Here is a 27,391-nt window from a genome sequence, read left to right as displayed (position 1 = left end):
TATTCCCGATCTCTATGTATGGATGTGAGAGTTGGACAGTGAAAAAAGCAGAAAAGAGAAAAATCAACTCATTTGAAATGTGGTGTTGGAGGAGAGCTTTGTGCATACCATGGACTGCAAAAAAGACAAATAACTGGGTGTTAGAACAAATTAAACCAGAACTGTCACTAGAAGTTAAAATGATGAAACTGAGGTTGTCATACTTTGGACACATCATGAGAAGACATGATTCACTAGAAAAGACAATAATGCTGGGGGGAAACAGAAGGCAGAAGAAAAAGAGGAAGGCCAAACAAGAGATGGACTGATTCCATAAAGGAAGCCACAGACCTGAATGTACAAGATCTGAATAGAGTGGTTTATAACAGACCAGCTATTGGAGGTTGCTGATTCATAGGGTCGCCATAAATTGTAATTGACTGGAAGGCACATAACAACAAACACAGGATTGGGGCGTTAGCAGAAATTATACCAGCATGTCTATTGATGATTCCTGGATTACTGAAATGCACCAAACAGAAGGGGCAATTTGCATCAAGCTGAATATTCTGCACTGGGGCGGTACTAGTTTGGGGAAAGGCCATAGCTCAGGGGTAGGGTGTTTGCTCTGCATGCAAAAGGCCGCAGGTTCAATATCGGGCATCTTCGGGAAGGGCTAGGGAGAGCTGCTGCCAGTCCGTGTAGTCAATACTGAGCTAGATGGGCCAATGGCCTGACTCGGTATATGGTAGCTTCCTATATGGTGGACATGATAAGCACACACTGATTTCTGTCCCCTGCGTCCCCGGCCCGTGCACATGGATAAACGTCTATTCCAGAGCGGGCTGGAGCTTTTCAAAAGGAAAGGGAATGAAAAAAGAAGGCTCCACTGGACACAGGGGTTCCCAACGTCCTGTAATCAGAATCGTCAAAGGCACGCCTTGCACAGAGCCAGCGGGGGGGCGAGATTAAATTTAAAAAGGGTTTCTAAAAGACATTAACCTTCCCCCTAAGGGGGCTTTTTCTGCACAGAAGCCTGAGGACAGGGCGGAGCCTTTTGGAACTGTAGTTCAGTGTTGTAATAATAATTCAGTGGCCAGACTGTAATGGGAGGGCTCTCATTTCCATAAGGGGGAGGTGCTTTTTAGGGAGGTGGGGCATAGCATTTTAAAAGGTTTTGTTGGCGTTCTTGCGTTTATATAGTCGCCTTTTGCCCTTCTGTTGTTGCAAATCTTGTTGCCTGGCAGTTCCTTTACTGGTTCCTTGTTTATACCTGGCTGTGAGTTGCCTATTTGAGCGGTAGAGTTTTGTTTTAAAATGATACAGTTTTGCTGAGTAAATCCTAGCCGGGGGGGGGGGTTGTGCTGGTTCCTGACGTTTACCTCTACTTCTTCTTAGCTCTAATTAATTCTTCCGGATCCTCTTCCTCACCCCATCGCCTACCCAAAGCTTATGTCCCCTAGTAGATGGATGCCCATGTTTTGGAATGGGTTGTTTTGGAGGCTTCTTGCGCTTAATCTGAACCACCAAGCTTTGAATGCTTTGTTCCATAGGAGACCTCACTTGTGGTGGAGTTCATGCAACTGATGTACAATGGTGCTAATGTGCAATAATGTAGAAAAGGCTCTTGAGGCTTGGTGCCTAAAAACAGCAACTAGAAATAGTCTGTAACCTGGTTATCTACAGGAACACTGTCACGCATGTAAGCTTCCCTGCCACTTAAGGCCACCTTCTCAGTCCCTGTTTGCTGGTCTCCCTTTGTTCTGGAAGGCTGCCATCCCGCGATGAATGCCAGGCCGTGGGAGGCTTAGAGCAGAGGTGGAGGAGGCTTTTTCAGCCTGAAGGCTTCATTCCCTGCTAGGCAACCTTGGGGGGGAGGCATATGTTACTGGTGGGTGGGGCCAAAATCAAAAGTGGGTGGAGTAATAATGAATGTCAATCTTACCTTTGCGCAGTAGGCTGGTTTCTGCACATGCTCGTGCACCCCTCACTGTTTTCCATCCAGGGAAGCAAGGGGCCTTATCAGAGTTGGCAAGGACACATTCCATCCAGGCAAAACACTCAAGGAGAGGGCAATGCTGGACTAGCGAGGGGTATGGCTGGGGAAAGTTCTGAGGGCCAGATGGTTGCATTCGGACCCCAGAGTTGAGTTTCCCCACCTCTGGCTTAGAAAGCTAGACAATAACTTTTTTGTCTCTCTAAAAATGTGGTTCTTAACCTTTTTTGGGGTCATAGGCCGCTTTGGGAATCTAATGAAAGCTGTGGACCCCCTCCCCAGAAAGATGCACATAAACACACAAAAAATGCACCCGGTTCACAGATCCCCGAAGCCTATCCATGGATCTCAGGTTAAGAACCCCTGTTCTAAAACAAGAACGGAAGAGCTGCAGCGAACACCTGAGTCTACCCAGATAATGAGATCCAATGAACTCTAGAGCCACTGATTAAGTAAAGCCTATTCCTTTCCAGCAGTTCCAGAGATGGGAATTGGCGCGACTACTCCAGTTAAAGAGCATTGGAAGGCAGATGGAGAAACCAAGTTAAATTCTGTCTTTTTTTTAGGTCTGGTGTTTGAGGTATGGCTGAGAGCATCCTGAAGCAGCTTCAGTGGGAAGCAACGTGTTCCTTCTGCCGGAACTATTTCAAAGATCCCGTCATTCTAGAATGTGGGCACATTTTCTGCCACTTGTGCATTTTGTCGTGTTGGAAGAGTTTCTCCACCCGCTTTGTCTGCCCTCAGTGCAAGCAGGTAGCATCGGAGGTGAGCTTCAAGCCAAGCCGCCAACTGGTCAGTGTTGTTGGGTTAATTGAGCAGCTGAGTTACTGGGCAAAGCATGAGGCGGCAAGAAGGGCAAAAATATGTGAGATGCACCAACAGGCCCTGAGATATTTCTGTAAGGACAATCAAAGCCTCATCTGCTTGGTATGCGACGGGTCCATGGAGCACCAGTATCACAATGTTGTTCCTCTGGAGGAGGCTGCCCGGGAATACAAGGTAGGAGTGTGCCATTTGTGGGGCTAGTGATGAACAGCAGGTGCTCATATTGAGTAAATGACAGGTTAAAATAGCAGAAGGGGAGACACAGTAGCTGTCCTCAAATATCTGACAGGCTGTCATACAGAAGAATGGAGCGGATGTGCTCAGCTCTTCCCAAACTTTGGGTCCCCAGATGCTGTTGGACTATGACTCCCATCAATCCCAGCCAGCATGGGTAGTGGTCAGGAATGTTGGGGATTGTAGTCCATCAACATCTGGAGACCCAAAGGTTGGGGAAGGCTGTAGAGGGCAGGACTGGGATCTGTGGGTGGAAATTGGCAGGGATGCAGATCTTGGCTTAAACGCTAGGAGAAAATTCCTAATGACAAAGAGCTATTGGATAGTGGGACAGGCGGCCTCAGGTGTTGGTGGGCTCTCCTTGGCCGAAGAAACATAGGAAGCTGTTTATAGAGTCAAGCTATTGGTCTGTGTAGGTCAGTATTGTCTACACTTGGCTGGCAGCAGCACTGCAAGGCTACAGGCAGGGGATATTCCCAGCCCTATCTGCTACTAGCCACGACTTATTATTTTTATTTATTTGACAGAATTTATATACAGCAGTTGTTGTGCTCAGGTCCTCTTCCAGGCTTCCCGAAAGGCACCTAGTTGGCCACTGTAAGAAGAGGGTGTTGGACTGGATGGGCCACTGGCCTGATCCAGCAGGTCTTTTTTCATATCCAAAGATGGCAGAGATTAAACTTGGGAGCTTCTACATGCCAGTCAGATGCTCCACCACTGAGCTGCAGCATACTTCCGAAGGTATCTAAGCAGAGACTGAACAGCCATCTGCCAGGGATGCTGTAGTTATGACCTGCATTGCAGGCCCTGCATTGAGCAGATGGTTTGACTAGATGACCTGCGAGATCCCCACCCCAACTCCATAGTTGTATGATGGGGCAAGGGAGGAGGAGGAGGAGGAGGAGGAGGAGAAAGTTTCAGAGCAATTTACTTGTTATGGGCCAGGTCCTATATTGGCTTCATGTTCCTGTTATTGCTCACATAAGAGCCTGTCAATTTTGTTGTATTCGGAGACTGCTCTCTGAAAGAGTCTCTCCCACTCCTGTGTAAGTTGTAGTGAATAGTTTCAGCTAACTGAGAATGTAGAGATGATATTTCTGGGCCTGCAGACCAGAACATTGTTTTGTAAATATAACACGCAGTCCAAGCAGTGGATGGAATTCCTTATAAGGCAGGCTGGAGGGTCTAGAGTGAGCAACCAGGTTGAGACACTGGATTAGGAAACTAGTTGGAAGAACCAAAGTCACTAGAATGCACACCTTCTGATAAAAAAAACACATACAAAGCCATGCCGCTTGAGGCACTGGACCAGTCTCACTGGAGACGTGGTTGAAGAACTGCAGGTGTGATGTAGTCCATCCATGTCATCTGATGGTGAGAAGTATTATATGTATTTCCAAATACTTTGTAACTCTGGCTCTGTAGCAAGATTTTGATTGTGATTATGGACTTTGTCCATTTATATATCATAACCTAAGAGATTCTATACTTTCAAGGTTTTATACTTTGATGCTAAGTGAACGTATACACAGCAGCCTATTTCATGCTGATCTTGCATTCTTATTTTCTGTTTCTGATATGATGGCTAGAGCCATGTGGAGTGTGTTTAATAGCTGTAATGTGCAAGACATGAACAACTAGCATATTATAAGAATATTCCTCTGTCCTATTCCATATTTAATTTTCCTGATACACCCCAAGACCCTAGAATCCTTGGGTGGGGTCTCCAACTTATTACTTCCACTTACTCAGATGACTACTGTTGGAAATCTGCAACCGTAGGTAAGCTAACATCTAGCATATAAGGTGTGCTAACATATAACATACCTAGACACTGGGTAGACACTGGTGAGAGGAGAAAGTAAGAACCCTCAATCCTGTGCAACAAGAAGGGGGCTGGTCTTGCAGGTTTCAAAGAGATGTTGAATGTGTTAGAGGGGGTATGTGTGTGTATTTTGTGGCGGAGTGCAGAAATACCTGGTTTATTAAGACTGGTAGTTGAAAAGATAAATAAACTTAAGATTCTTTACTACAAAGAGGTAAAGTCATATATGCTGAACTAGCCATACAGCTTCCACTCAGGGAGCCATTACTAACTAACTGAGAACAAAGACAGGAAGAGAAGAAAGGAAGGGGGGAGCAAAGCCTACAAAAGCAACAAACAATTTAGAGGAAGAATCAGCAGAGGGACGAATAGGTTGCCTTTATGTCTTTTTCCCCTCTCCCCCCCCCCCCGCCCGCCTGGTTCAGGTCACTTGTAACATGTGTCAGTGCTTTATTCCCAACAGGATGCTGGTTAAGGGAAAGTGTTTCTTGAAGACTGAGGAGATTGTAGATAGAGGGTTGCAGAGGCTATCCCAGCTAGGTTTCTGCTTCTGGCTGTTCTTTTAGGTGCAATTTATTTAAACAGAGCTTTGGAAAATGGGCAGGAAGGTAGCAGTTTTTGCCTTTGCTTCCAGTCCCCCTTTCTTGTAACTGTGTGACAGAGTTTCTCAAACAGTGGGCCAGGATCCATCAGTGGACTTTAGGTCACGTTAAGGTGGGCCTTGGCATCACAGCCTGCCCAGTGACTCCATCCTCACTTGCCTACCTGCCCCCAACCATGCTGTCTAGCCTTTTAGTTTGACCAATGTCAGCACCAGCAACTCCTTGCATGCTGATTGATCTTACAACCACACAGTGTATTTAAAACGCATGTAATGCACATTTAAAGCACATGGCTTCCCCCAAAGAATCCTGGGAACCATAGTTTGTTGAGAGTGCTGGGAATTGTAGCTCTGTTGGGGTAAACCACAGTTCCCAGGGTTCTTTGGGGAACCAATGTGCTTTAAATGTGTGTAAAAGGTGCTTTAAATATATGGTGTGGATGTGCTGCCTGTGAGTAAAGGTGGCCAGGAGACAGAGGGTTTTTTTGTGGGAGAGGGAAGGAAGGTCCCACTTGGAGATGCCAGTGATTGAACTTGGGACCTTCCACATGCAAAGCAGATATTCTTCCACTGAGCTATGCCCTTGAGCTACAAGATATTACTGCAGCAGCTGGGGCTCACTGGAGCTGAGGCACAACTGTGCCCCTAACAGAGTGCCCCAGGGATGTACAGAGTGCATGTTACCACTGACGAATCCTAGCTTGAATCCACATACTTAGGAACAGAGCAGTAGCCAGGAGTACCATCTTCTATGACCACTTACACTGTGTACACACCATACATTTAAGGTACACTTAAAGCACATGACTTACCCATAGCATCCTGGGAACTGCAGTTTGTGAAAGGTGCTGGGAATTGAGGGGCAAGCCACAGTTCCCAGGGTTCTTAATCATCGTCATCCTTTTTATTTGTATGCTGCTTTTCCACAAAAAAATGTGCTCAAAGCGGCTTACAGCAAAGTAAACAAATACAAAAACAATTTCATAATAAAAATAGGGAACCAATGTGCTTTAAATGTGTGTAAAATGTGCTTTAAATGTGTGGTGTGGATGTGCCGTGAGTAAAGGTGGCCAGGAGACAGCAAGGGTTGTTTTGGGGAGGAGGGAAGGAAGGTCTCCCTAATCTGAGGGGGAAAAGTCAGAGAAAGTGTTGAGAGGTATTAGGAAGTGAGGTAAAGGGTTAATATACAATATTAATGATAAATAAACTGGGAATAGAAAGGAAGGGAATTAAAACAAAGAGGTTATAGGAGGGGAAAAGTGAATGTGAAAGGACCAAGAAGGATGGATGAAAGAAACTGGTAGTCTGAGGAGGAGGAATAAGGTACAAGTTGAGTGTGAAAGGAGAATGGGAGAAGAAATAATAGGAGATGAGTACAGATACTTTGAGAGGCATTGGGCAGGATTGCGATTGACTCTGCCTCTGCCCTACCATTTTGCGACAAATGACCTTAAGTAATTTTCAGCCATCTCAAGGTAGTTAGTCCCTGAGGGTGGAAACTTTGAGAACCCTTGCTCTGTGATACCACCTGTAGTGGAGTGAGCACAAAGAAAAATACAGGCTTGCTTGGAATGCAACCTAAGGAAAGTGTTGAACAGGGGTGGGGAACCCTCTAAATGATGTTGCACTACAACTCCCGTCATTCCTAGCCATTGGCCTTGTTGGCTGGGGATGGTGGGAGTTGGATTCTGGTTCTCATCTGAAGGGCCACATCTTATTTATATGTTCCTTTTCTTGCAATGACTCTGTTGTACTTGTGTAGTTAAGCCTCTGGCACTGACTGGCTGAGCTGTTGCAATGGTTCAGTATGGAATGTTCATGAGCCTTCCATCTGCTCTGGGGAAATCAAACTGCTGGAATGTTTGCAGTCCAATGTCTGTTAGAGACAACAAAGTTGTCCAATGGGTTTGGATGAAAGCCTCATACAAGTACCAGGGACAGGAGAACTTTGTATGGCTGGCTGAGAATGCAAGGAGATTGGGAAGCTTAGGAGCCTGGAGCCAGAAGCAAAGTATCTTAAGGAAGGGAGCAGAGTAGGAAATGGACTGAGGGACAGAAGTCTGAAAGAAGAATAAGGTGAATGAGGAGGAGGCTTGAGGAAAAACGTAGCAGACTAAGTGTATTTTATTTTCTGGTTTGGACTGACTAGTTTTGTGGCTGCTGACTCCTTATATGTATTGATTGTTTCTAACAGTTTTGTTTTCCTTCAGAATTACTTTGTTAGCGGCATCAATTTTCTAAAAGGGGAGAGAGAAGAGGTTCTGAAGCATCTGTCAAACACAGAAAAGCAATGTCAAGACATGCTTGTAGGTGTTACTGCACTTTACTAAAATGAGTTATGAAGTCTAAAAACCTATCTTATTCAGAGTGCCTGTCTGAAATGGATTGGCCTTCCCCAAGAAGGACGTAAAGTGATGTGGTCCTTGAAAATCCTTTATTTGCTGAATGTAAAATGTGGACAGTGTCAAGACTGGAGACAGGCAATAGTTTGCAGGGGTTGAAGTAGATGTTACAGCTGCCACACCATGTTGCTATCCTGTTCCCTTCCTTGTAGTGCCTAGGTCAGTGGCAGGAAGCTTTTTGGCTCCACAAGCCAGATCCATATCAGGATCAGCCTCGCAAGCCAAATTTGACAAGTGAGCAGGGCTGCCCACCTATCAGTCATCCGACACAACAATGACATTGGGTGATTTGGTGCATCAAAGGCCCAAAGTCAGGACTTCAAAGCACCTCGCAGGCAGCAAGGTGCTGCTAAAATTAAGTTTCAGTTACTATTTCAATGCACATCCCTTCCTGAAGAAACCTTTGTTTCTTTAGTCAAACTGAGCAGGATATAACCCTCTAGGGGATTAACCTCTGCTCAGTTTTGCACTATTCAGTCCTCATTCAGGAGGGGGTGCATTGAAACTACTGCTAAAATGAAGAAAAACGCCTTTCTTTTCTTAGGGCTTTCCATCCTGCTTGGTGCTGGGCTTTGGGGGTGCCCGAGAGTTCCTGCAGGTAGCTCTCTCTCTCATACCCAGATTGAGCTGGATTGACTTTCCCTTGTCCTAGGTAAACACAATGCATGATATTGTTACTCTCTACTTGCCCCACATGGTGTCTGACAGCCAATGATGTGAGATGGGGTGGGACAGTACCCGAGGCAATGACATCACATTATGCATTGTGTTTATCTAGAGGAGGGGTGACTACGTGGTGGGTCATATCATATATGACTGCAAAAAAAGTTTCTTGTGGCCCTCCAAGACCTCCCAAATTTGTCATTTAAACATATCTATCTTGTGGTGTTTAAATTTATTGACTGCTCCAATGCACCCTCCATTGTGATGCCATGATGTCTTTCCCAAAGTTTCCCCCCCCCCAGTTCCATTTTTAATTTTTTATTCACATTTTTTTTAAATCCCTGAATGCTCCCACAGGTCCTCAGCTGTGATTCTATGATATCAAAAGATATTTGTGATCCCACCAAATCCTCTCAAAATTTGTCCTTATGTTTAGTAAAAACTTTCTTAAAAATAAAATGAATGGTTCACAATTGTGTAGAATAGCTGATAGGAAAGACTTTTGGAAGGCTGCCTTGAGAACTGCAGTTCTTGCCTCTTCCGTTCTTGCACTTCAGCTTTGTCCACTTTGTCCAGATTGTGGGTCTGTGTGACCTTTGGCCTAAAAAGGATTAGCCACATCTAGGGATGGTGGAGCAATTCTGCTCAGTTTACATTTAAAGCTGAGTCTATTGAATTCACACTTTCTGAAACAATATGAGCATGGAAACGCAGCCATCCTTCAAAATTTGCACGTACCCGAATTTTGCAATGCAGTTCTCCAAACATTGTTTACAAAAATGTATATCTTAGGGGAAAGTGTGTGTAAAAATAAATATATTAGTAATGTACAAAGATGCAATATATTAGGAGAAATTGCTTGCAAGAACGTGTGCATTAGTCAAAACTGCATGCAAAACTGTGTTAATTAGGATAGTTTATTAGGATAAATTGGCACTAAAATGCTGAAGAATTTTCCTGAGGATCTGCAAATTGCTGCAGAAATGTGTGGAACTGAATTTAAGAATGGAAAACTGACCAACTGAGAGGACCAAAATAGACAGATCCTTTCATCCCTGCACCTGAACTAGACATTGTGATTTGGGGCAGGGGCAGAAATATATGGAATTAAAACATCTCTGTATCTTGAGTAATGTCTAAAGCTGTTCAGGACGCACACTTCCTATGGGATATACATTCATTCCCCCGCCCCCCTTCATACACAAATCACTCCTGAAAGAATACAAAAACCTGTTCTGCCCTTGTTGAAACTGTGACAAGGATATGTGGATGCGAAGAGCAGACTCCCCTATTCCAAACCCCAGCCAAATGTATAGCTGCTAAGGAGTGCCAAATAACACATTACCAGGTGTGGGGAACCTTTGGCCGTGCCCATGCTGCTGAACTACAAACTCCCATCATCCTTGGCCATTGGCTATGCTTATTGGGGCTGATGGAAGTTGTTGTTCAGCAACATCTGGAGACCCAAAGGTTTCTCATGCCTGCATTATGCAGAACTGAATGTGTTCTCTTCTCCCAGGCATTTTAGCATGTGTTTTAAATTGTATTTATATTGTTTTAAATTTTTAAATTGTGTTTTAAATTGTTTTTAAAATATGTGTTTTCAATTGTACATTTGTTTTAATGTTTTTGGTTGCTGTAAACCGCCCAGAGAGCTTCGGCTATGGGGCGGTATACAATTGCAATAAATAAATAAATAAATTTATTTTTGTAAACCCAGACATGGAAGTGCCCAACTTGAATTGGAGCTGTCATGGGACAGAGTGATCTAGCTCTTTCCCTCTGTACTGCAACCTCAAGGCAGATAGCCTGCTGGTGTTGCTGTTTGTCACACAGGGGAAAACATGTGGGCCTAAACTGAGAGCAGCACCTGGGGTGGTGTGTATGAACATAATGTGTAGTTCGGCCCTCCAGATGGTGTTGAACTGCAGCTCCCATCATCCCTGGCCATAGACCACTTGCTGGGGCCAATGGGAGTTGTAGTTCAACAATATCTGGAGGGCCAAAGATTCCACACACCTGATCTAAGAGTTTCCCTGTTCTACTCCCTCCTCTGCCTATCGTTAGGCAAGCCACTGTCAACCCCATTCTATCTCCAGTGTTGGGAGCAAGATACTTCTGAACACCAGTTGTGGGGAGAGTGGCTGTGGCCTTCATGTCCTGTTTGCAGGCTTCCCAGAGGCATATGCTGGCCACTGTGAAGACAGGATGCTAGACTAGATGGGCCAGCAGGGCTTTTCCTATGTTCTTGATATGAGGATAAAGGATGGCCTACTTTATAGCACCATTGTAAAAACTAAGAGAGAATGCACGTGTCGAAGAAGTGTATTGAAACACTCAGAGCTGCATATAAATATTGCTGAAATGCCTCTTCCTGTACAGCTTGCATCCTTGTGCTTCATTGAATCTTTCCTGGTTCTGCTCTCTCTCCTGTTTACTGTAGATGCGAACGGCAGCAGAGAGGCAAAAAACAATGGTGAAGTACCAAGAACTGCACCAGTTCCTCATTCATCAACAGCACTTTCTGTTGACTAAGATGGATGAGGTAGAGGATGAGATTGCGAAGAAGAGGGATGAGCACATGGGCGTACTCTTTGAAGAACTCTTCTCCCTCAATCGAATCATTCGGGAGTTGGAGGACAAATGTCAGCAGCCAGCAGATGAGTTCCTGCAGGTAAGACAAAAAGTCCCTCTTCAGCCATTAACTGGGATGAAGAGGCCATATGGGGCGCAATAGGGTCATGTGCTTAAGCCACGCCATTCTCCTCCCAGGCCATATGAGCAATCCCAGTCCCTCATGTGTTGACAATGAATTTCTGAGCCAGCAAGGCTTCCTGCGCAACTGAGTCTGCGTGTGCACTAATCCGCTTGTGGTGGATAAATATAGTTTTTCCTCAATCTGGAATCATTCATACTCATCCTCAACATGCTGCTTTCAATATATATTGATTTCTAGATCCTGCTGCTCACAAGGGTGGGTGTGGTTACTTGATACACATTTGAAAACCTCCCCTTGATTAGGTTACCCACACCTTTTCCTCCCTGTGCATGACCCAGGTTAATGAAGAAGGAAGTGGTGATGGTGATCTTGGTATACGCTCACCCACAACGTCTTTGGACAGGTGTGGATACACCCACCCACCCCACCCCATTGCCAGGACTGCCTATATCTGTTTTCAAATGGAAACACTGCAAGGTGTAGCAGAATCAAGCTGCAATGAGCTTTCGTTTTCAGAATGAAACCACTTTCTCAAGAACTGCTTTTCAGGGGCAAAAAATATTCAATAGATCTAGACTGCGTGTGGGCTATGTAGTAAAACAAGTACCCAGTCTCCATTGATTCCAGGATAAAATGTCATGCGTATGCAGCCTGAGAAGCCTGCCCTTCCGAATGCATTTTGGTTGCTTATTTTTATCTTGTGTGGGGAATCTTTGGCCCTCCAAATATTGCTGAACTACAACTCCCAGCAATCATGGCCAATGGCCACGGTTGATGGGAGTTGTAGTTCATCAACATCTGGAGGGCAAAGGTTCCCCACCCCCTAATGTAGCCAGTTTTAAAAACACTTTGCCAACTCTTGGCCTTCATATGGTGCAGGTAAGAACTCTCTCTCTCTCTCTCTTACTGAACTGTTTTCTAGGTGACTATTCTAAGAACTCCCATGTAACATTTAAGAACCAGTGCCTGAGTTCACTGTCTTCCTCTTCATGCATCATCCCTTTTTCCTTTTGTGCTCTGTCTTTTAAATCATCATCCCTACCTGGGTTCGAATCCCCACACAGCCATGAAGCTCACTGGGTGACCTTGGGCCAGTCACTGCCTCTCAGCCTCAGAGGGAGGCAATGGTAAACCCCCTCTGAATACCGCTTACCATGAAAACCCTATTCATAGGGGCGCCATAAGTCGGATCGACTTGAAGGCAGGCCATTTCCATTTTTCACCTATTGGCTTATCTTGATTTGTTGATCTTACATAAGCTGTTTTGGGAGCCTTTCTGACTGAAGAGTAAAAATGCTTTTAAATGAATGCAAATACATAATAAGTAGGCTGACATCTGCTGGACACAAAGGGACCAAATGGCAACCAGCCAAATCACCATCCAATTTTTGGGAAGTATTACTAGAATACCCTGTGTCTTTTTCTGGTACTGAGTTTCTTTTTCTTTCTTTTTCTCTCTAGGATATTAAAAGCATCTGGAGGAGGTAAGTGGACCTTACAATGTAGATGAATCCTGGATAGCAAAATTTAGTCCTTGCTTCAGAGACAATTGGGCCAGTTTTAAGAAATCTGGAAGGCAGTAGAATCTGTCTGCTCTCTGTGTATCTGTCTCAGGGAATCTCATTTTTAAAGAATTGGTGGAACAGGTACCATCTAAGTGTTTAAAATTACTTTAAAGATTAAAGTCATTGTAAGGATTGGTTTCTCTTTGCATCCAGGGGATGTACTGGAAGGTAGTGATAGGGAAACTGGTGAGTCGGAAGCTGAACATAAATAATGCCTGTTTGCTGGAAGACCTGATACCAGTTTCTCCTGGATTAATGATCTAACTAAATCTGTAGACTCTAAATAAGGCTGCTCGCTATTAACAGTGACACAAATGAAGACTGTACTCCTGTAGGAAAGGAGGTCCTTCCAAACTTCCTTCTTCAGCATAAGAAGTTAAGGTTGATGGCTGCGATATCAAATTATGGGTTTGTAATGGGGTGGGGGCAGGCCTCACTAATGGAGCACATGGTTCTCAAGTACAATCCCTAGCATAGCCTTTGCCACCTTGGTGCCCTCCAGGTGTCTTGTACTATATCTCCAAATGGGTTTATGGGAATTGTAGTCCAAACATTTGGAGGTTGCCAGGTTGGCGAAGACTGTTTTAGCACCTCCAGTTAAAAGTCAAGATAGCAAGTGATGGGAAGGACCCCACTGCTGTGCCTAAAGTGTCTGGAAGGCGCCAGGTTTATGATTTGTTCTTATAGCCCATTGTTCACTGAATGTTTCCAAGATGAGGGTTAACAAAAATGTCACCCATCTTATAGCAAGTATAACTGACACTTAAAATAAATTTGCAAAACAACCAATTACACAGTGAACAAAATGGCAGAACAGAACAACAGTGCACAACAATTGCGGGAAGCAGAGGAAGACTGGTGTAGAACAAATAGTGGGACTGAGGTAGTTAACTTTTAACCTGGTGCTGCAATCCAGGTCACATCCACACCATACATTTAAAGCATATTCATAGCACGTTAACAGTTGTGACTTCGCCCAAATAATTCTGGGACCTGTAGTTTATCCCAAAATGTGTGTCATGACTGACCAGTGTAAGCCCTGTTCAGGCTGCATTTACTTCCTTTTCCTTAGTCTGTAACCTTTTTGGGGACCCAAGGCTGCATGTCAAAGTGGGTGTGGCCAATTTTTTTTTAAATTCAGTGGACAAATTTAACTGGAGGGCCACAAATGTGGCATCATGGGGGGTGCTATAGAAGCAGTCAAAATTTTATTTTAAAAAACTATTATGTTACATTGTAAATGAGAAATTCTGGGGCAGGGAGGGGGAAGTCTTGGGAGGCCAGATGTTGGTCATGGACCAGGTACCCTTGCTTTAGTGTTTCTGGGAACGGAGTGCAAGGATGATAGGCAAGTGTCATCTGTTTCTTTGACAGGCTTGGGATGAGAAAGAAATTTAAGAGACCAGTGGTTTACCCACCAGCGCTGAAATGGAATTTCTGGGAACTGTTTGACTTAAATGCCTTTCTGGTGGGTGCTGTAAAGCAGTTTGAAGGTAATGCAAAAAGGCTCCTATACTGGGGATCTGCAGTTCGGAATAGCAGCTATTTGGCCCCTTGTAATGTTAGTGGGACCAGGTGTATGGGGAAATATTGCCAGCTGAAGAGGGGATTGAGTTCCCTATGGATAGTGCTTGGGTCAAAACCGGTCATGCAACTTTTATTGCATAACTCCATTCCCTGCTATACCCCATGCCGCCCTGGGCTCCTGCTGGGAGGAAGGGCGGGATACAAATTAAATAAATAAATAATAAATACTATTCTTCCTCTTGTTGCTTCTCTTAAAAATAGATGAGAATTGCTCCACCTCCAGTGTGTGTTTGTTTATAAGACATTTCACCTGCCTTTTGCCATAAAGTCCCAGGGTGGGTTACATCCATATATCCAATTGTAAAACAAACAAAACCATTAGAATTATAAAATGGTTTCAAATAAGAGTGTGAATTCAGCATAATTAAATTATGGGATTCTCTCTCACAAGTGTCAGTGATGGCCACCAACTTGGATGGCTTTAAAAGGGGATTAGCCAAATTAATGAAGAATAAGGCTATCAGTGGCTACTAGCCATGATGGCTATGTTCTGCCTGCATTGTCGGAGGCAGTATACTTCTGAATACCAGCTGCCGGAAACTGCAGGAGGGTTCCTCAGGTCCTGATTATGGGCTTCCCATTGGGGCATCTGGTTGGCCACTGTGAGAACAGGATGCTGGACTAGATGGGCCACTGACTTGATCCAGCAGGGCTCTTCTTACGTTCTGCTATTCTAGAGGTGGGTCCCACAAAATTGTCAAAGGCCAGGATAAAGAGGCATGTCTTCAGCATATGGCAGAAGCTGTACAGCAAAGATGCTACTGTAGATGGCCCTCTGTGGGGAGAGAATTCCACAGTGTAGAGGCTGCCACAGAGAAAGTCCTCTCCTGAGCTTCCATTTATCCACATTTCTTTCTTTTTTTTCAATTAATTTTTATTCAAATTTTCAAAACCAAAACAATACAAAAAGAAAAAACACAAATCAATAACTAACACAACAAGAAAAGAAAAGAAAATATAAAAATATTGACTTCCGATTTGTCATAGTTCAGCTATAAATCTATAATATATAACAAGCCTGTCTCTTAATAGATTATAAAATCACCTTCCTCCAGCGGTTATCTTAATTGGTTTCAAATCTCATTAACATCATATCATTTTATTCTTCCACAAAAAGTCAAAGAGAAGTTTCCAATCCTTGAGATATATGTCCATCAATTTTTTTTCTAGATGAACATGTCAATTAATCCAACTCATCAAGTCTACTAAGTCCAGTAATTTCAAATCGCTTTTCTTCCATTATCCATATTGGTTCCATCTTCCATCTTCCATCTTTACGCACCCAATAATCTTGCTGTCATAGTCATATAATAAGAGTCTGATAGGAATTTCCTTTATCACAGATATTTTCTTGCCATCAATTCCGAACGTATCACTGAAGTATTGTTGCAAAGCCGCATCTCTGTTCCTCTTTTTTACATGATACACTAGCACATCTCTTGAAGATTTTTCCATTGACACAAAACAGGGATTAAATATGTTAACTTTCTCCATTTCAAGTTCCATCAAATCCTTCCAGTCCAGGAATTTATCCACATTTCTGAGGTGGAACTACCAAGAGGCTATCCCCTGCCAATTTTATATGTGTTGCTATTACTTTTGTTATTTATTTTTATTTATTTTTATTTTATTAAGCTTATATACCGCCCGACTAGCAACAGCTCTCTGGGCGGTGAACATTAAAAATACAATAAAAATAACACAATACAGTATATCACAATACAAAACTGTACAAAAAACTGTACAGTCTAAAATCAAAATATAATAATTTATAATTAACAGGAATTAAAATGCCTCAGAGAAGAGAAAGGTTTTAACCTGGCACTGAAAAGATGATAGTGTCGGCGCCAGGCGCACCTCCTCGGGGAGACCATTCCATAGTTCGGGGGCCACCACTGAGAAGGCCCTAGATCTTGTCACCACTCTCCGGGCTTCCCTATGAGTCGGAACCCGGAGGAGGGCCTTCGTAGTAGACCGTAGTGTACGGGCCGGTTCATATCGGGAGAGGCGTTCCGACAGATATCGTGGTCCCGCGCCGTATAAGGCTTTATAGGTAAGTACCAACACTTTGAATCTGGCCCGGAAGCATATTGGAAGCCAGTGCAAACGGGCTAGCACAGGTGTTATATGCTCAGACCGCTTAGTTCTTGTTAGCAGTCTGGCCGCCGCATTTTGCACTAGCTGTAGCTTCCGAATCGTCTTCAAAGGTAGCCCTACGTAAAGCGCATTGCAGTAGTCCAGACGCAAGGTTACCATAGCATGTACCACTGATGAGAGGTCCTCCTTACTCAGATAGGGACGTAGCTGGGCTACCAACCGAAGTTGGTAGAACGCATTCCGGGCCACCGAGGCTACATGAGCCTCAAGTGTGAGGGAAGAGTCTAAGATGACTCCCAGACTATGCACCTGTTCCTTTAGGGGGAGTGTAACCCCATCCAGGACAGGGTATATATCCACCATCCGATCAGAGAAACCATCCACCAACAGCATCTCAGTCTTGTCAGGATTGAGTCTCAGTTTGTTAGTTCTCATCCAGTCCATTGTCGCGGCCAGGCAACGGTTCAGCACGTCGACTGCCTCACCTGAAGAAGATGTAAAGGAGAAGTAGAGCTGCGTGTCATCAGCATACTGATGACCGCCCCCAGCGGCTTCATATAGGTGTTAAAAAGCATGGGAGACAGAACCGAACCCTGCGGGACCCCACATTGGAGAACCCACGGTGTCGAGCAATGTTCCCCAAGCACTATCTTCTGGAGACGACCCGCTAAGTAGGAGTGGAACCACTGCCAAGCAGTGCCTCCAACTCCCAACTCCGCAAGCCTCTCCAGAAGGATACCATGGTCGATGGTATCAAAAGCCGCTGAGAGGTCAAGGAGAATCAACAGAGTTACACTCTGTTATTATTAAATTTAGCATCTTACCTTCACCAGCAAGTCCCAGGGTGGGTTACAGCAGTTTAAAATATAACATTAAAATCAGTTTAAAATAAGTTCTAGTTGAGAGAATAGGATGGGTCTTAAAATGTTTATCTCAGGTGTTGGAATAAAGAGGTGCATCTTCAGCATATGACAAAAACTATATAACGAAGATTCCCAAAGCAGCTCTGTGGGGAAGGAATGCCACAGAAAATACTCTCTATTGCCCCCCCCCAATACTTCTGAAAGTGATGGAACTACCAAGAGGGACCCCTCTGCTGTTCTTAACACCCGAGAGAGTCTGTCATGAGGGAAGGGGATGTTTCAGATATTTGGGGCCTAAGTCATTTGCTCCTGAGGGCATTGCAGGCAAGGCTGACCATACCATTAGGCGGAGTAAAACAGCTGAGGCAGCAGGAGCATCTCCTCCTACCATTCCCTCTGCACCCCCTAAGCTATGTATTTATTAATTACATTTATACCCCACCCTTCCTCAGAGGAGCTCAAGGTGGTATACGTGGCTCTCCTTCCTCTCCATTTGATCCTCACAACAATTCTGTGAGGTAGGTTAGGTTAAGAGACTGTGACCCTCCCAGGGTTACCCAGCAAGTGTCATGGCTGAGTGGAGGGTTTGAACCCAGGTCCTAGTCCAACATTCTAGCCACTACACCACACTCTAGCCACCCCCAGTTAGGGTGGAGGACATTGACCCATCACTAGTGTTGAAGTAAGATTCAACAGCCAGTGCAGATGAATTTTGTATTTGGAACTGGGAGGGGGGAGGGGCGCCATGTTGTTCTTTACCTCAGGGAGCAAAATCTCTTGAGCCGGGCCAGGCTGTAAGAATGCTGTCAAACCCCTCCATGCTACTGCTAGTGCTGACTGAAGCCCTATCAGGAGCTGTGACCCAAGCATCCTGTGCGCACTCCCTCCCTCCCTCTCTCCAAGTCCTACCACAATACCCTCCATTGTAATATTCTTAAGTGGGTCCTTCATGCAGTTGCACACCTTCCTGTTGGCCATGTACTACAGCAGACTCCTGAAGAGCAACAGAATGGTTGCTTTATGAAATAGACAACAAACAGGGGTATCTCACAGGCCAGCGTGCACCGAACTGAACTAGTAGAGGGCTGCAACACAGACAGTCAGAGCCATCACAGGAGGGACAATTGTTGCAGTTAATCTCCTTCTAACGCCTTTACACACCATATATACCACATACATGGCAGTAAAAGTTTTTTAATGTGGTATTAAATGAGATTGTTTTGTTGTGTATTTTAATTGTGTGGGTATTTATTTAGAAAATTTATGTTTGTGTCACTGGTTTTTATACTACGTAAAACTCTTAGAAGCTTATCTTGACATTAAACAGTATACAGATAACTACTATAATAAAAAAGATAGCTAATAATGTGCTGTTTCCGTGACAGCCAGTATTGGCTGCCTGAGGTGCCCTTCTCACTCTGCCTAATGATAGGGCCAGCCTATCATTTACGCTGCTGTCATACAGAGTTGTTTTCATATTCCCTGTTCACTCAAAACATCCTCTGCCATTTTGTAAAATAAGCCCAATTCTTGTTACTTAGAAGTCCAAGAGTGTACAGTGTCCTAGACTTCACCCCATATTGTGGGGTTTAAACATTCGCACCCCAGGAAATACTACTTTTACATTTTTGCTTTTGGAATCTAGCTTTTCCAGTATTGTTTTTAGTCTTGTCTAACTTAGAGCCTGATCTACAGGCACATTAAGTACTTAATCCCAGAAGCTAAGCACAGCTGGGCCACAGCCTGGAAGTGTTCTAAATCTAATAGCATCTGTTTTGGGAAAATGTCACATTAGGAGACACATTTTGAATAAATAAGCAAGTAAGATTGGAACTTGTTTGAGAATTCTCCCCTACTTCCATAAACTTCTGCAGCTTCTAGTTAACCTTGCACTCAAAATATATAGGAGAAAAATAAGTATTGTTATAAGCATAACGCTGTGGTACTGAATCTATGTTCTTTTCTCTGTAGACATTCTGGTATCTGGATATCAACTGCTGAAAGGTAAATTTCTGGGAATGCTGGACAGCTAAACTTAGAGGGATGCTCATGGGGAAACTGACTGTAGTTCATCGTAGTTCAACAGGTCTGTTTGGGGATCCTGGTATTAAACATGAATTGACCATGAGAAGCAGGAAAGGGACATGAGGAAGATGTTCCCAGGCTGCTTCTGCCTGCTTTTTGTGGGCTTAAAGCAGTCTTATCTTTAACTCCTTGCCTGGTCACCACAGGTGACAAGGAATTCCATGCAGGTGAATGCATGGAATTCCATTCACATGACAGACTGAGCTGGCAGAGGAGGCAGGGGTAACTCTGTCCTTCTTCCATCAGCCACTTGGTTCACGGAGGAAGGTAACATCTTCCACAGCCAGCACAGAAACATAGTGGGTTGGGAGAAAAGGGATTTAATGACCCTTCTCTGCCAGCTCATTTGGTCGAAAGCTACTTTTTAAACTACTTCATAAGAGTCTAGTAAAATGTTCTGGCCAGTAACTCTTCTTTCCTTGTCTACAAGGCTGGGTTAAAGATCTCTTTTGGCAATAGCATGACCACATGTTATAACATGTGTTCTTAGGACAGAGTTGAGTAAAAAGCCACTCCTTTCAGGAACCTCAGACCAGAGCTTCATGTTGTTGCTGACAAGAGGCCACTGTTGTAACATTAAAAGGCAAGCAACTTCTCCTGTTTTCCCCACACAGTGCAATCTTTGTTTTTGAGCTTTCCTGCACCTGCGACAGCTGATAAATTAGAGCCTGTGCAGGGAAATTTGCAATGCAATGAAGTCACAGCATGGCTTTTGGATCACTGAACTTTGGAAGTGGGGAAGGAGGCACGGGGCAATAGAATGCTTTGGGAGCCATAGAGTTCCAGACTCTGTGGCTGAACTCTCTAGAAATCATTATTCAGGAACTGCTATGGATGCTCATACCCTAAGGATGGAGAAGGAATTCGATTCAGTTCACATTTAAAGATGAATGTACCTAATTCTCACTTTCTGAAACAAGATGTAAACCAAAACACAGCCATCCTTCATAGTTTCTCTGAATTTTGCAGTGCAGTTCTTCAGCCAAGTAATGTCTACAAAAATGCATATACTAGTGTAAAATATGCCTATAAGTGAACATATGATTGAAAATAACATGCAAAAATGCATTGGGTGGTATTTAGCCAAGTCCTACTCAGAGTAGACCCATTAAATTTAGTTGGCATAATTTAATCATGTCCATTTAATCATGTCCAGTGGGTCTACTCTGAGTAGGACTAGTCTTGAACATAACCCATTGAGTTATATTAATGTTCTCAAGAAACATCTACCGACAGAACTCCCTGAAAATGTCGAGAAACACTGGATGAAACTGAAGACATCCGTTATTGCAGCATGTGAACAAACTGTTGGATACCAAACTAAGAAACATCAGGATTGGTTTGATGAGAATGATAGTGAGATTGAACATATCATCGACAAGAAAAGGAAAGCCAGATACGGCAGAAAGACATTAACTGTGCTGCTAAGAAAAAAAAAATATGCCAGTGCAAAAGGCTGAGGTCCAAAGAAGAACTAGAGAATTTAAGAATGCCTGGTGGATAAAGAAAGCTCAAAAAATCCAGCACTTTGCAGATGCTCACGATGCACGGGGCTTTTTTAATGCCACAAAGGCCATCTATGGACCAACAAATTATGGTACAAATCCTTTCAGTTCAATGGATGGTACCAAACTTCTTAAGGATAAAGAGTCTATTGCACTGCATTGGAAAGAGCATTACCACAACCTCCTTAATTGTAACTCTATTGTGTTACCTCTATTGGTGAGGTCTTCTTACAAATTCCACAACAACAAACTAGAGATGAACTTGCAGTATTTTATTTATTTATTTAAAGAGTTTATATCCCGCTTCAGTTCCAAGGAATTCTAAGCGGCAAACAATAACATTATAAACCAACATAGTACAGTATAACGTACCAAACACGTTATAAAAACATTATAAGAAATATACAGTATTTCGCACATTACAATTCAAAAAGCTAACCGAAATAAAAAGGTCTTAGTATCCCCTAATTTGGATGAAGTCAGTAAACCCATCAATCAAATGAAGAACAATAAAGCTAGTGGACCTGATGAGATTCCTGCTGAAGTCTTTAAAGGTGGTGCACCTGAACTTACACAACAACTTCAAAAGCTCATTGAAAAAATCTGGATGAGGGAGGAGATCCCGGAAGACTTTAGGAATGCCATAATTATCACCCTTTTTAAGAAGTTTGATAGAACAGATTGTGGGAACTATCTAAGCATCTCTCTTCTTGCTACCTCAGGTAAAATCCTTGCAAGGATCCTCACAAATCGCCTCCTGCCGATCTCAGAGGATGTCCTCCCCGAATCTCAAAATGGTTTCCGCCTTCCAGGGGGACAGTGGACATGATCTTCACTGCACAGCAGCTTCAAGAAAAATGCCGGAAGCAGAATGGACCTTTATATATGGCGTTTATTGTTCTGACTAAGACCTTTGATACTGTGAATCAAACTGCTCTCTGGACCATCCTTCTGAAAACTGGATGCCCTGATAAATTTGTGAATATTTTGCAACTCCTTCATGACAACATGACAGCGACAATTTTGGATAACAACGGCTTTCAGAGTGATCCATTCAGAGTTGGATCAGGCGTAAAACAGGGATGTGTCATTGCTCCTACCTTACTTGCTATCTTCTATGTTATGATTCTACACCTTATTGAGGGGAAACGTCCTACTGGTGTGGAAATAATATATCGAACAAATGGAAAGCTTTTTAATCTCAGTAGGCTGAAAGCAAAAGGTAAGGTAATGTCAACCTCTGTCGTAGAACTTCAATATGCCGATGATAATGCAGTCTCTGCACATTCAAAGAAAGATATTCAAACTATCCTAAATGTGTTTGCAGAAGCATATGGAAAGCTTGGGCTCTCATTTAATATTAAAAAAACCAAAGTGCTTCATCAACAGGTGCGAACTAGTCCCTCTGTAGCACCATCAATCCAGCTTAATGGTGTGACACTGGAGAACGTTGATAACTTCCCCTATCTCGGCAGCCATCTCTCTGTATAAGCTAACATCGATGCTGAAATTCAACATCGTCTGAGCTCTGTGTGCGCCACATTCTCCCAAATGAAGCTTAGAGTATTCGAGGATTGGGATATTCGCAGGGAGACCAAAATGCTTATTCACAAAGCCATTGTACTACTGACCTTACTGTATGCCTGTGAAACATGGACCATTTATAAATGCCACTCCCAACTTCTTGAAAGATTCCACCAACACTGCCTCCAGAAAATTCTGCAAATTACTTGGGGAAGACAGAAGGACTAATGTTATCGTATTGGAAGAAGCAAAGACTACCAGTGTTGAAACAATGATCCTTCAACATCAACTTTGCTGGACTGGCCATGTTTGAATGCCTGATCACCGTCTTCCAAAGCAGCTACTTTACTCCCAACTTAAAGATGGAAAACGGAATATCGGTGGACAGCAAAAGAGGTTTAAATATGTTCTTAAAGAGAATCTAAAAAAAATCTTGGCCCATGAACATCCCAAATGGAGGTTGGCTATTATCAAAGGTGCTATGGACTTTGAAGAAGCACGAATACAGGGCGAACGGGACAAACGAGTTAAGCGGAAGGCACGTCAAACAAATCCTCATCGTGACCGTCTTCCATCTGGAAACCTATGTCCTCACTGTGGGAGGTTGTATGGATCCAGAACTGGCCTCTACAGTCACTTACAGACCCACTGTTAAATACCTCATCTTGGTACTCGGCCACGAGTGATTGCCAATGAATGAGAATGATTGATATTAGGGAAAATTGCTTTGCAAAAATGTGTGTATTAAGCAACATTGCATACAAACAACTGTATCTTAGGAGAAATTTGCCCTAAAATGCTGATAAATTTTCATGAGAACTTTTTTTAATTGCCAAATGGTGTGGTAGAAATGTGGAGAACTGAATTTATGACTAGAAAAATGAGAAACTGAGAGATAACAAAGCTGACAGATTCACCCATCCGTACCACACCAAAAATCTTTATTTTGCCAAGAACTTCCAATGAGCCCCTTGGAAGTGGTTGAACAGCCAAGTAATCTAGAGGGAACGCAAGAAGAGCCCTGTTGAGTCAGACCAAGGAAGTGACCCATCAGATGCCTCTGGGAAGCCCATGAAGAAGACATGAGCACAGTAACCCCCCTTACCTGCTGTTTTCAAGAGAACTGGGATTCAGAAACATGCTCTGATCTTGGAGCAAACTTAAGACCCATCCCACTTACTTTCTATTCTCCCTCAAGGTATTTTTACGCTTATAAGGCCTGCGTATTCTCTGTTCTTGATCATATGAATGTAAATGAGTTGGCTTATAATAGACAATAGCGCCCTGCCTTGCAGGGTGGTTTTAAGGGTTACCAAGATAATGTATGTGAAATGCTTTGGAAACCACTGCAGAGCTATTGAAATGGGTATTATTGATGTGTCCAGGCTCTAGGACGCAAGTTGCTCACCGCCATTTTCTTCTCTCTCCCACTCCTTCCTCACAGCAAACGTGACTCTGGATCCAGACACAGCTCCTCCCAATCTCCTTGTGTCCAAGAACTGCAAAGCCTTGAGGTCGACTAGCAAACGGCAGCATCTCCTGAATCTCCATAAGAGATTTGATGAGTGCAACTTTGTGCTGGGCTGTGAGGAATTCACGGCAGGCAGACATTACTGGGAAGCTGCTGTGGGGAAAGAGGAGGAATGGGGCCTTGGGATTGCCAGGAGGTCCGTGAGGAGAAAAGGGTTGACACTTACGAGTACAGAGAATGGGATCTGGGCTGTGGGGAAGTGGGGAGGGAAGTACAGGTCCCTGGGGTGCCCTTTTCATCGCCTGGCCCTGAGTGGGGAGCTGAAGAGGATCCGAGTGTCTCTGAACTATGACGGGGGGCGCATGGCCTTTTTCGATGCTGATAGGGCAGACTTGCTTTTTGAATTCCCGGTGGCCTCCTTTGCTGGAGAACCTGTTTACCCCTTCTTTTGGCTGCAAAGGAAAGCTCAGATCAGACTGCTTCCCTAAGGCAATACATTTACCTCAAAGACTCTTTGGGCTACAGCTTCACTAGCCTCAATGACTCGTATCTGTGCCTCACTTCAGCCTCCCTTTACCTCTCTTCTCTTCCTCCCTCCTGCCCCCCCCCTCAAATAAACCCTCCATCAGCTATGGAGCTGCTGCTGCTGCTCAGGGAGACTGGTGTGATAATCCTGAGCAAAAAGTAACAATCTCTATTCAAAGTGGATGTTTTGCTGCTTGCTTAATAGAGTCTCTCAAGAAATGGAGAGCCTTTAAAAACAAAACAGAAAACCTCCTGGAGAGAAGGGGCTCCTGATGTAGCAAAGAAGGAGCAAGTGCATTTGAACCCAGCTGCTCCAGGGATGACACTTTTCTATTTATATAATTCTGCAAGGTGATTTGTACTTGGGAGTTAAGCTGATATGAATATTCATTCTGAAAGGCTCACTTCTGCTCACCCTTTTTTGTGTTGTGTACACAGAATGATTTCTGGAATAACTTTTAATGTATTGATTGATTAAAGGTTTGTTTTTAGTTGCTTCTCATTTTGTTTCCCTCTCTTGTGTGTGGGTTGGGGAGGGGGCTAGGACTGGAGAGGGCAGCTGTGAGAGAACTAGAAAAGGTCCTCAAATGCAATGATGTATCTCTGAACACCAGTCAGGATCATTCAGACCATGGTATTCCCGATCTCTATGTATGGATGTGAAAGTTGGACTGTGAAAAAAGCGGATAAGAGAAAAATCAACTCATTTGAAATGTGGTGTTGGAGGAGAGCTTTGTGCATACCATGGACTGTAAAAAAGCCAAATAACTGGGTGTTAGAACAAATTAAACCAGAACTGTCACTAGAAGCTAAAATGATGAAACTGAGGTTGTCATACTTTGGACACATCATGAGAATACATGAGTCACTAGAAAAGACAATAATGCTGGGGGGAAACAGAAGGGAGTAGAAAAAGAGGAAGACCAAACCAGAGATGGATTTTTTCCATAAAGGAAGCCACAGACCTGAACTTACAAGATCTGAACAGGGTGGTTCATGACATATGCTGTTGGAGATCACTGATTCATAGGGTTGCCATAAGTCGTAATTGACTTGAAGGCACATAACAACAAACACAGGATTGGGGCGTTAGCAGAAATTATACTGGCATGTCTATTGATGATTCCTGGATTACTGAAATGCACCAAACAGAAGGGGCAATTTTTACAGTGGACCTTCTCTGTACTGTGAGTTCATACACCAATACTGCATCTTTTAGAGTGTCCTCAACAGGAACTGGGCTAGTCAGCATCAATAATGCAGCACAGTCTGTGAAATTCACTCCCACAAAAAGCAGTGATGGCCACCAACTTGGATGGCTTTAAAAGGGGATAAACAGATTCATGGAGGAAAAGGCTATCAATGGCTACTAGCCATGATGGCTGTGCTCTGCCACCATAGTCAAATGCAGTATGCCGCCAAATACCAGTTGCTGGAAACTGCAGAACGGGTCTCATCAGGAATTAGCCACATTGAAAGGGGTACAGCTGCAGCAACCCAGTTGGCTTCAAAATGCTGCTGATCCCCTGAAAGAGAGATTCAAGTCAGAGAGAATCAGAGGTGGCGAGGAGTGTATGGTGGGGTGAAGGAGAGCAAAAGTGCCTTTTTCCCTCACAGGACACAATGCTTCCCCTGAAGGCCAGGACAGGAGTTGGTGGCTGACAGAAGAGGGGAGGTGTAAAAGTAGTCCTGAAGCTCCTACAAAGCGGCCCTCGAGTGAGGGATGTATCCCTGCTGAGAGCTTGGAAAAGTTACTTTTTTTAACTACAACTCCCATCAGTCCAATCCAGTGGCCATGCTGGCTAGGGCTGATGGGAGTTGTAGTTCAAAAAAAGTAACTTTTCCAAGCTCTGCGGTGCTGATGCCTCTTATTGGTCCTGGGAATGAGCCTCTTTTCAAGGTGAAGTGTGGCTGTGGGAATAAAGGGGGAAAGGAGAATGGCAGAGAACACATAGATATATAAAGAGCAGAGTGAATAATTTCCAGTGATGTAGGTTTTCTGAAAAAGTTTGAATGAGGTCATTTGCATCAGAAAATGTTCAGTCTTCATCAGAAAATTATCTGGTGCTTAAGAAAGTAATTTAATATATTTGTTTAATTAAAAAAAACACATTCAATCTTGCTTAACACTGTATTTGCAGTTGACATCTATTCACTGTTACTGATGAACTTATGCAATGGAAAAATTTCCTCCTCTCACTGACCGTTTTGCTGCACTGGTAGGTCACTTCTTGGCTCACACTAGAGATCATTTTTAAATGTTCCTGTGGCCAAAGATTGGGTACAGCTTGTCCATCCCCAAACAATAGGTAGCAGAAAATAATCTTTCCAACTCTAATCTTAACCTCCAATAGATTTTGCACACAAAGATGTGACTTATAATGAATGAAGACTTTTGTCTTTGCTGTTATCTTTTGGGTTTTTTTAATGGAAAACTGCTGCTCAAATCACGATAAAAGTTTGACTTTCTCATTTGGTGTAACAGCAGCTCTGGTGTCCACCTGAGATGAGGGGCATGGGATTTGAAAGTTCTGTTGAAGCTAGAAATTTAAGATGTGTGTCTTTGCTGGTTCTTTTTTTGCTGTTTTTGTTCATAAAAACAAAAGTAGCCATGTCAGTTCATATGAAAAATTCCAAAATCCACATTAGGGCAATACCTTTATTAGGCCAACCAAAACATCACAAAATGATGTGGAAGCTTTTGAGATTTCCAGAACTCTGCATCAGATAATAAGCAAAGCAAGGTTGGATTCCTGCAAGTTTCATTCCTGCACTGAGCAGGGGGTTGGACTCGATGGCCATATAGGCCCCTTCCAACTCTACTGTGTCACTATATGATGCTAAGGTTGGCTGATGTTGTAACTATAGAGTTTGCATTAGATGGAATGTGGGAAGAAGTAGCAGACACATCCAAATGACAGTCTA

At 43.6% G+C, this 27,391-nt stretch overlaps 1 protein-coding gene across 4 annotated transcripts; it reads left to right on the top strand.

Moving 5' to 3' along the window:
• Positions 1-1,152: 1,152 nt before the first annotated feature.
• Positions 1,153-24,968, top strand: LOC133381011 (E3 ubiquitin-protein ligase TRIM7-like). 4 transcript variants are annotated; one of them, XM_061619359.1, is made up of 8 exons: positions 1,153-1,258; positions 2,542-2,740; positions 7,671-7,766; positions 10,969-11,199; positions 12,706-12,728; positions 14,184-14,302; positions 19,328-19,360; positions 23,915-24,968. In XM_061619359.1, exons 2-8 carry the CDS (start codon positions 2,558-2,560, stop codon positions 24,427-24,429), a joined length of 1,200 nt encoding a protein of 399 aa, XP_061475343.1. In that variant the 5' UTR covers positions 1,153-1,258; positions 2,542-2,557; the 3' UTR covers positions 24,430-24,968. The 4 variants fall into 4 exon arrangements, with proteins under 4 accessions (XP_061475343.1, XP_061475340.1, XP_061475342.1 ...); XM_061619356.1 differs by having other exon boundaries at positions 2,542-2,974; XM_061619357.1 differs by having other exon boundaries at positions 1,160-1,278; positions 2,542-2,974.
• The last annotated feature ends 2,423 nt before the right edge of the window (positions 24,969-27,391 follow it).

This window comes from Rhineura floridana, chromosome 3 (assembly GCF_030035675.1).
Source record: "Rhineura floridana isolate rRhiFlo1 chromosome 3, rRhiFlo1.hap2, whole genome shotgun sequence".
NCBI lineage: Eukaryota > Metazoa > Chordata > Lepidosauria > Squamata > Rhineuridae > Rhineura > Rhineura floridana.
Note: the sequence above shows the minus strand (reverse complement) of the source record. Positions and strands in the feature narration are given on the sequence as shown.

Bases quoted from the DNA above. Each gene is read 5' to 3' on its own strand.
- LOC133381011 (XM_061619356.1), top strand. From the start codon at position 2,558: ATGGCTGAGAGCATCCTGAAGCAGCTTCAGTGGGAAGCAACGTGTTCC. The intron at 12,729-14,183 runs GTAAGTGGACCT...TTTCTTTGACAG, and splicing joins ATTAAAAGCATCTGGAGGAG to GCTTGGGATGAGAAAGAAAT. The intron at 14,303-19,327 runs GTAATGCAAAAA...TTTTCTCTGTAG, and splicing joins TGCTGTAAAGCAGTTTGAAG to ACATTCTGGTATCTGGATAT.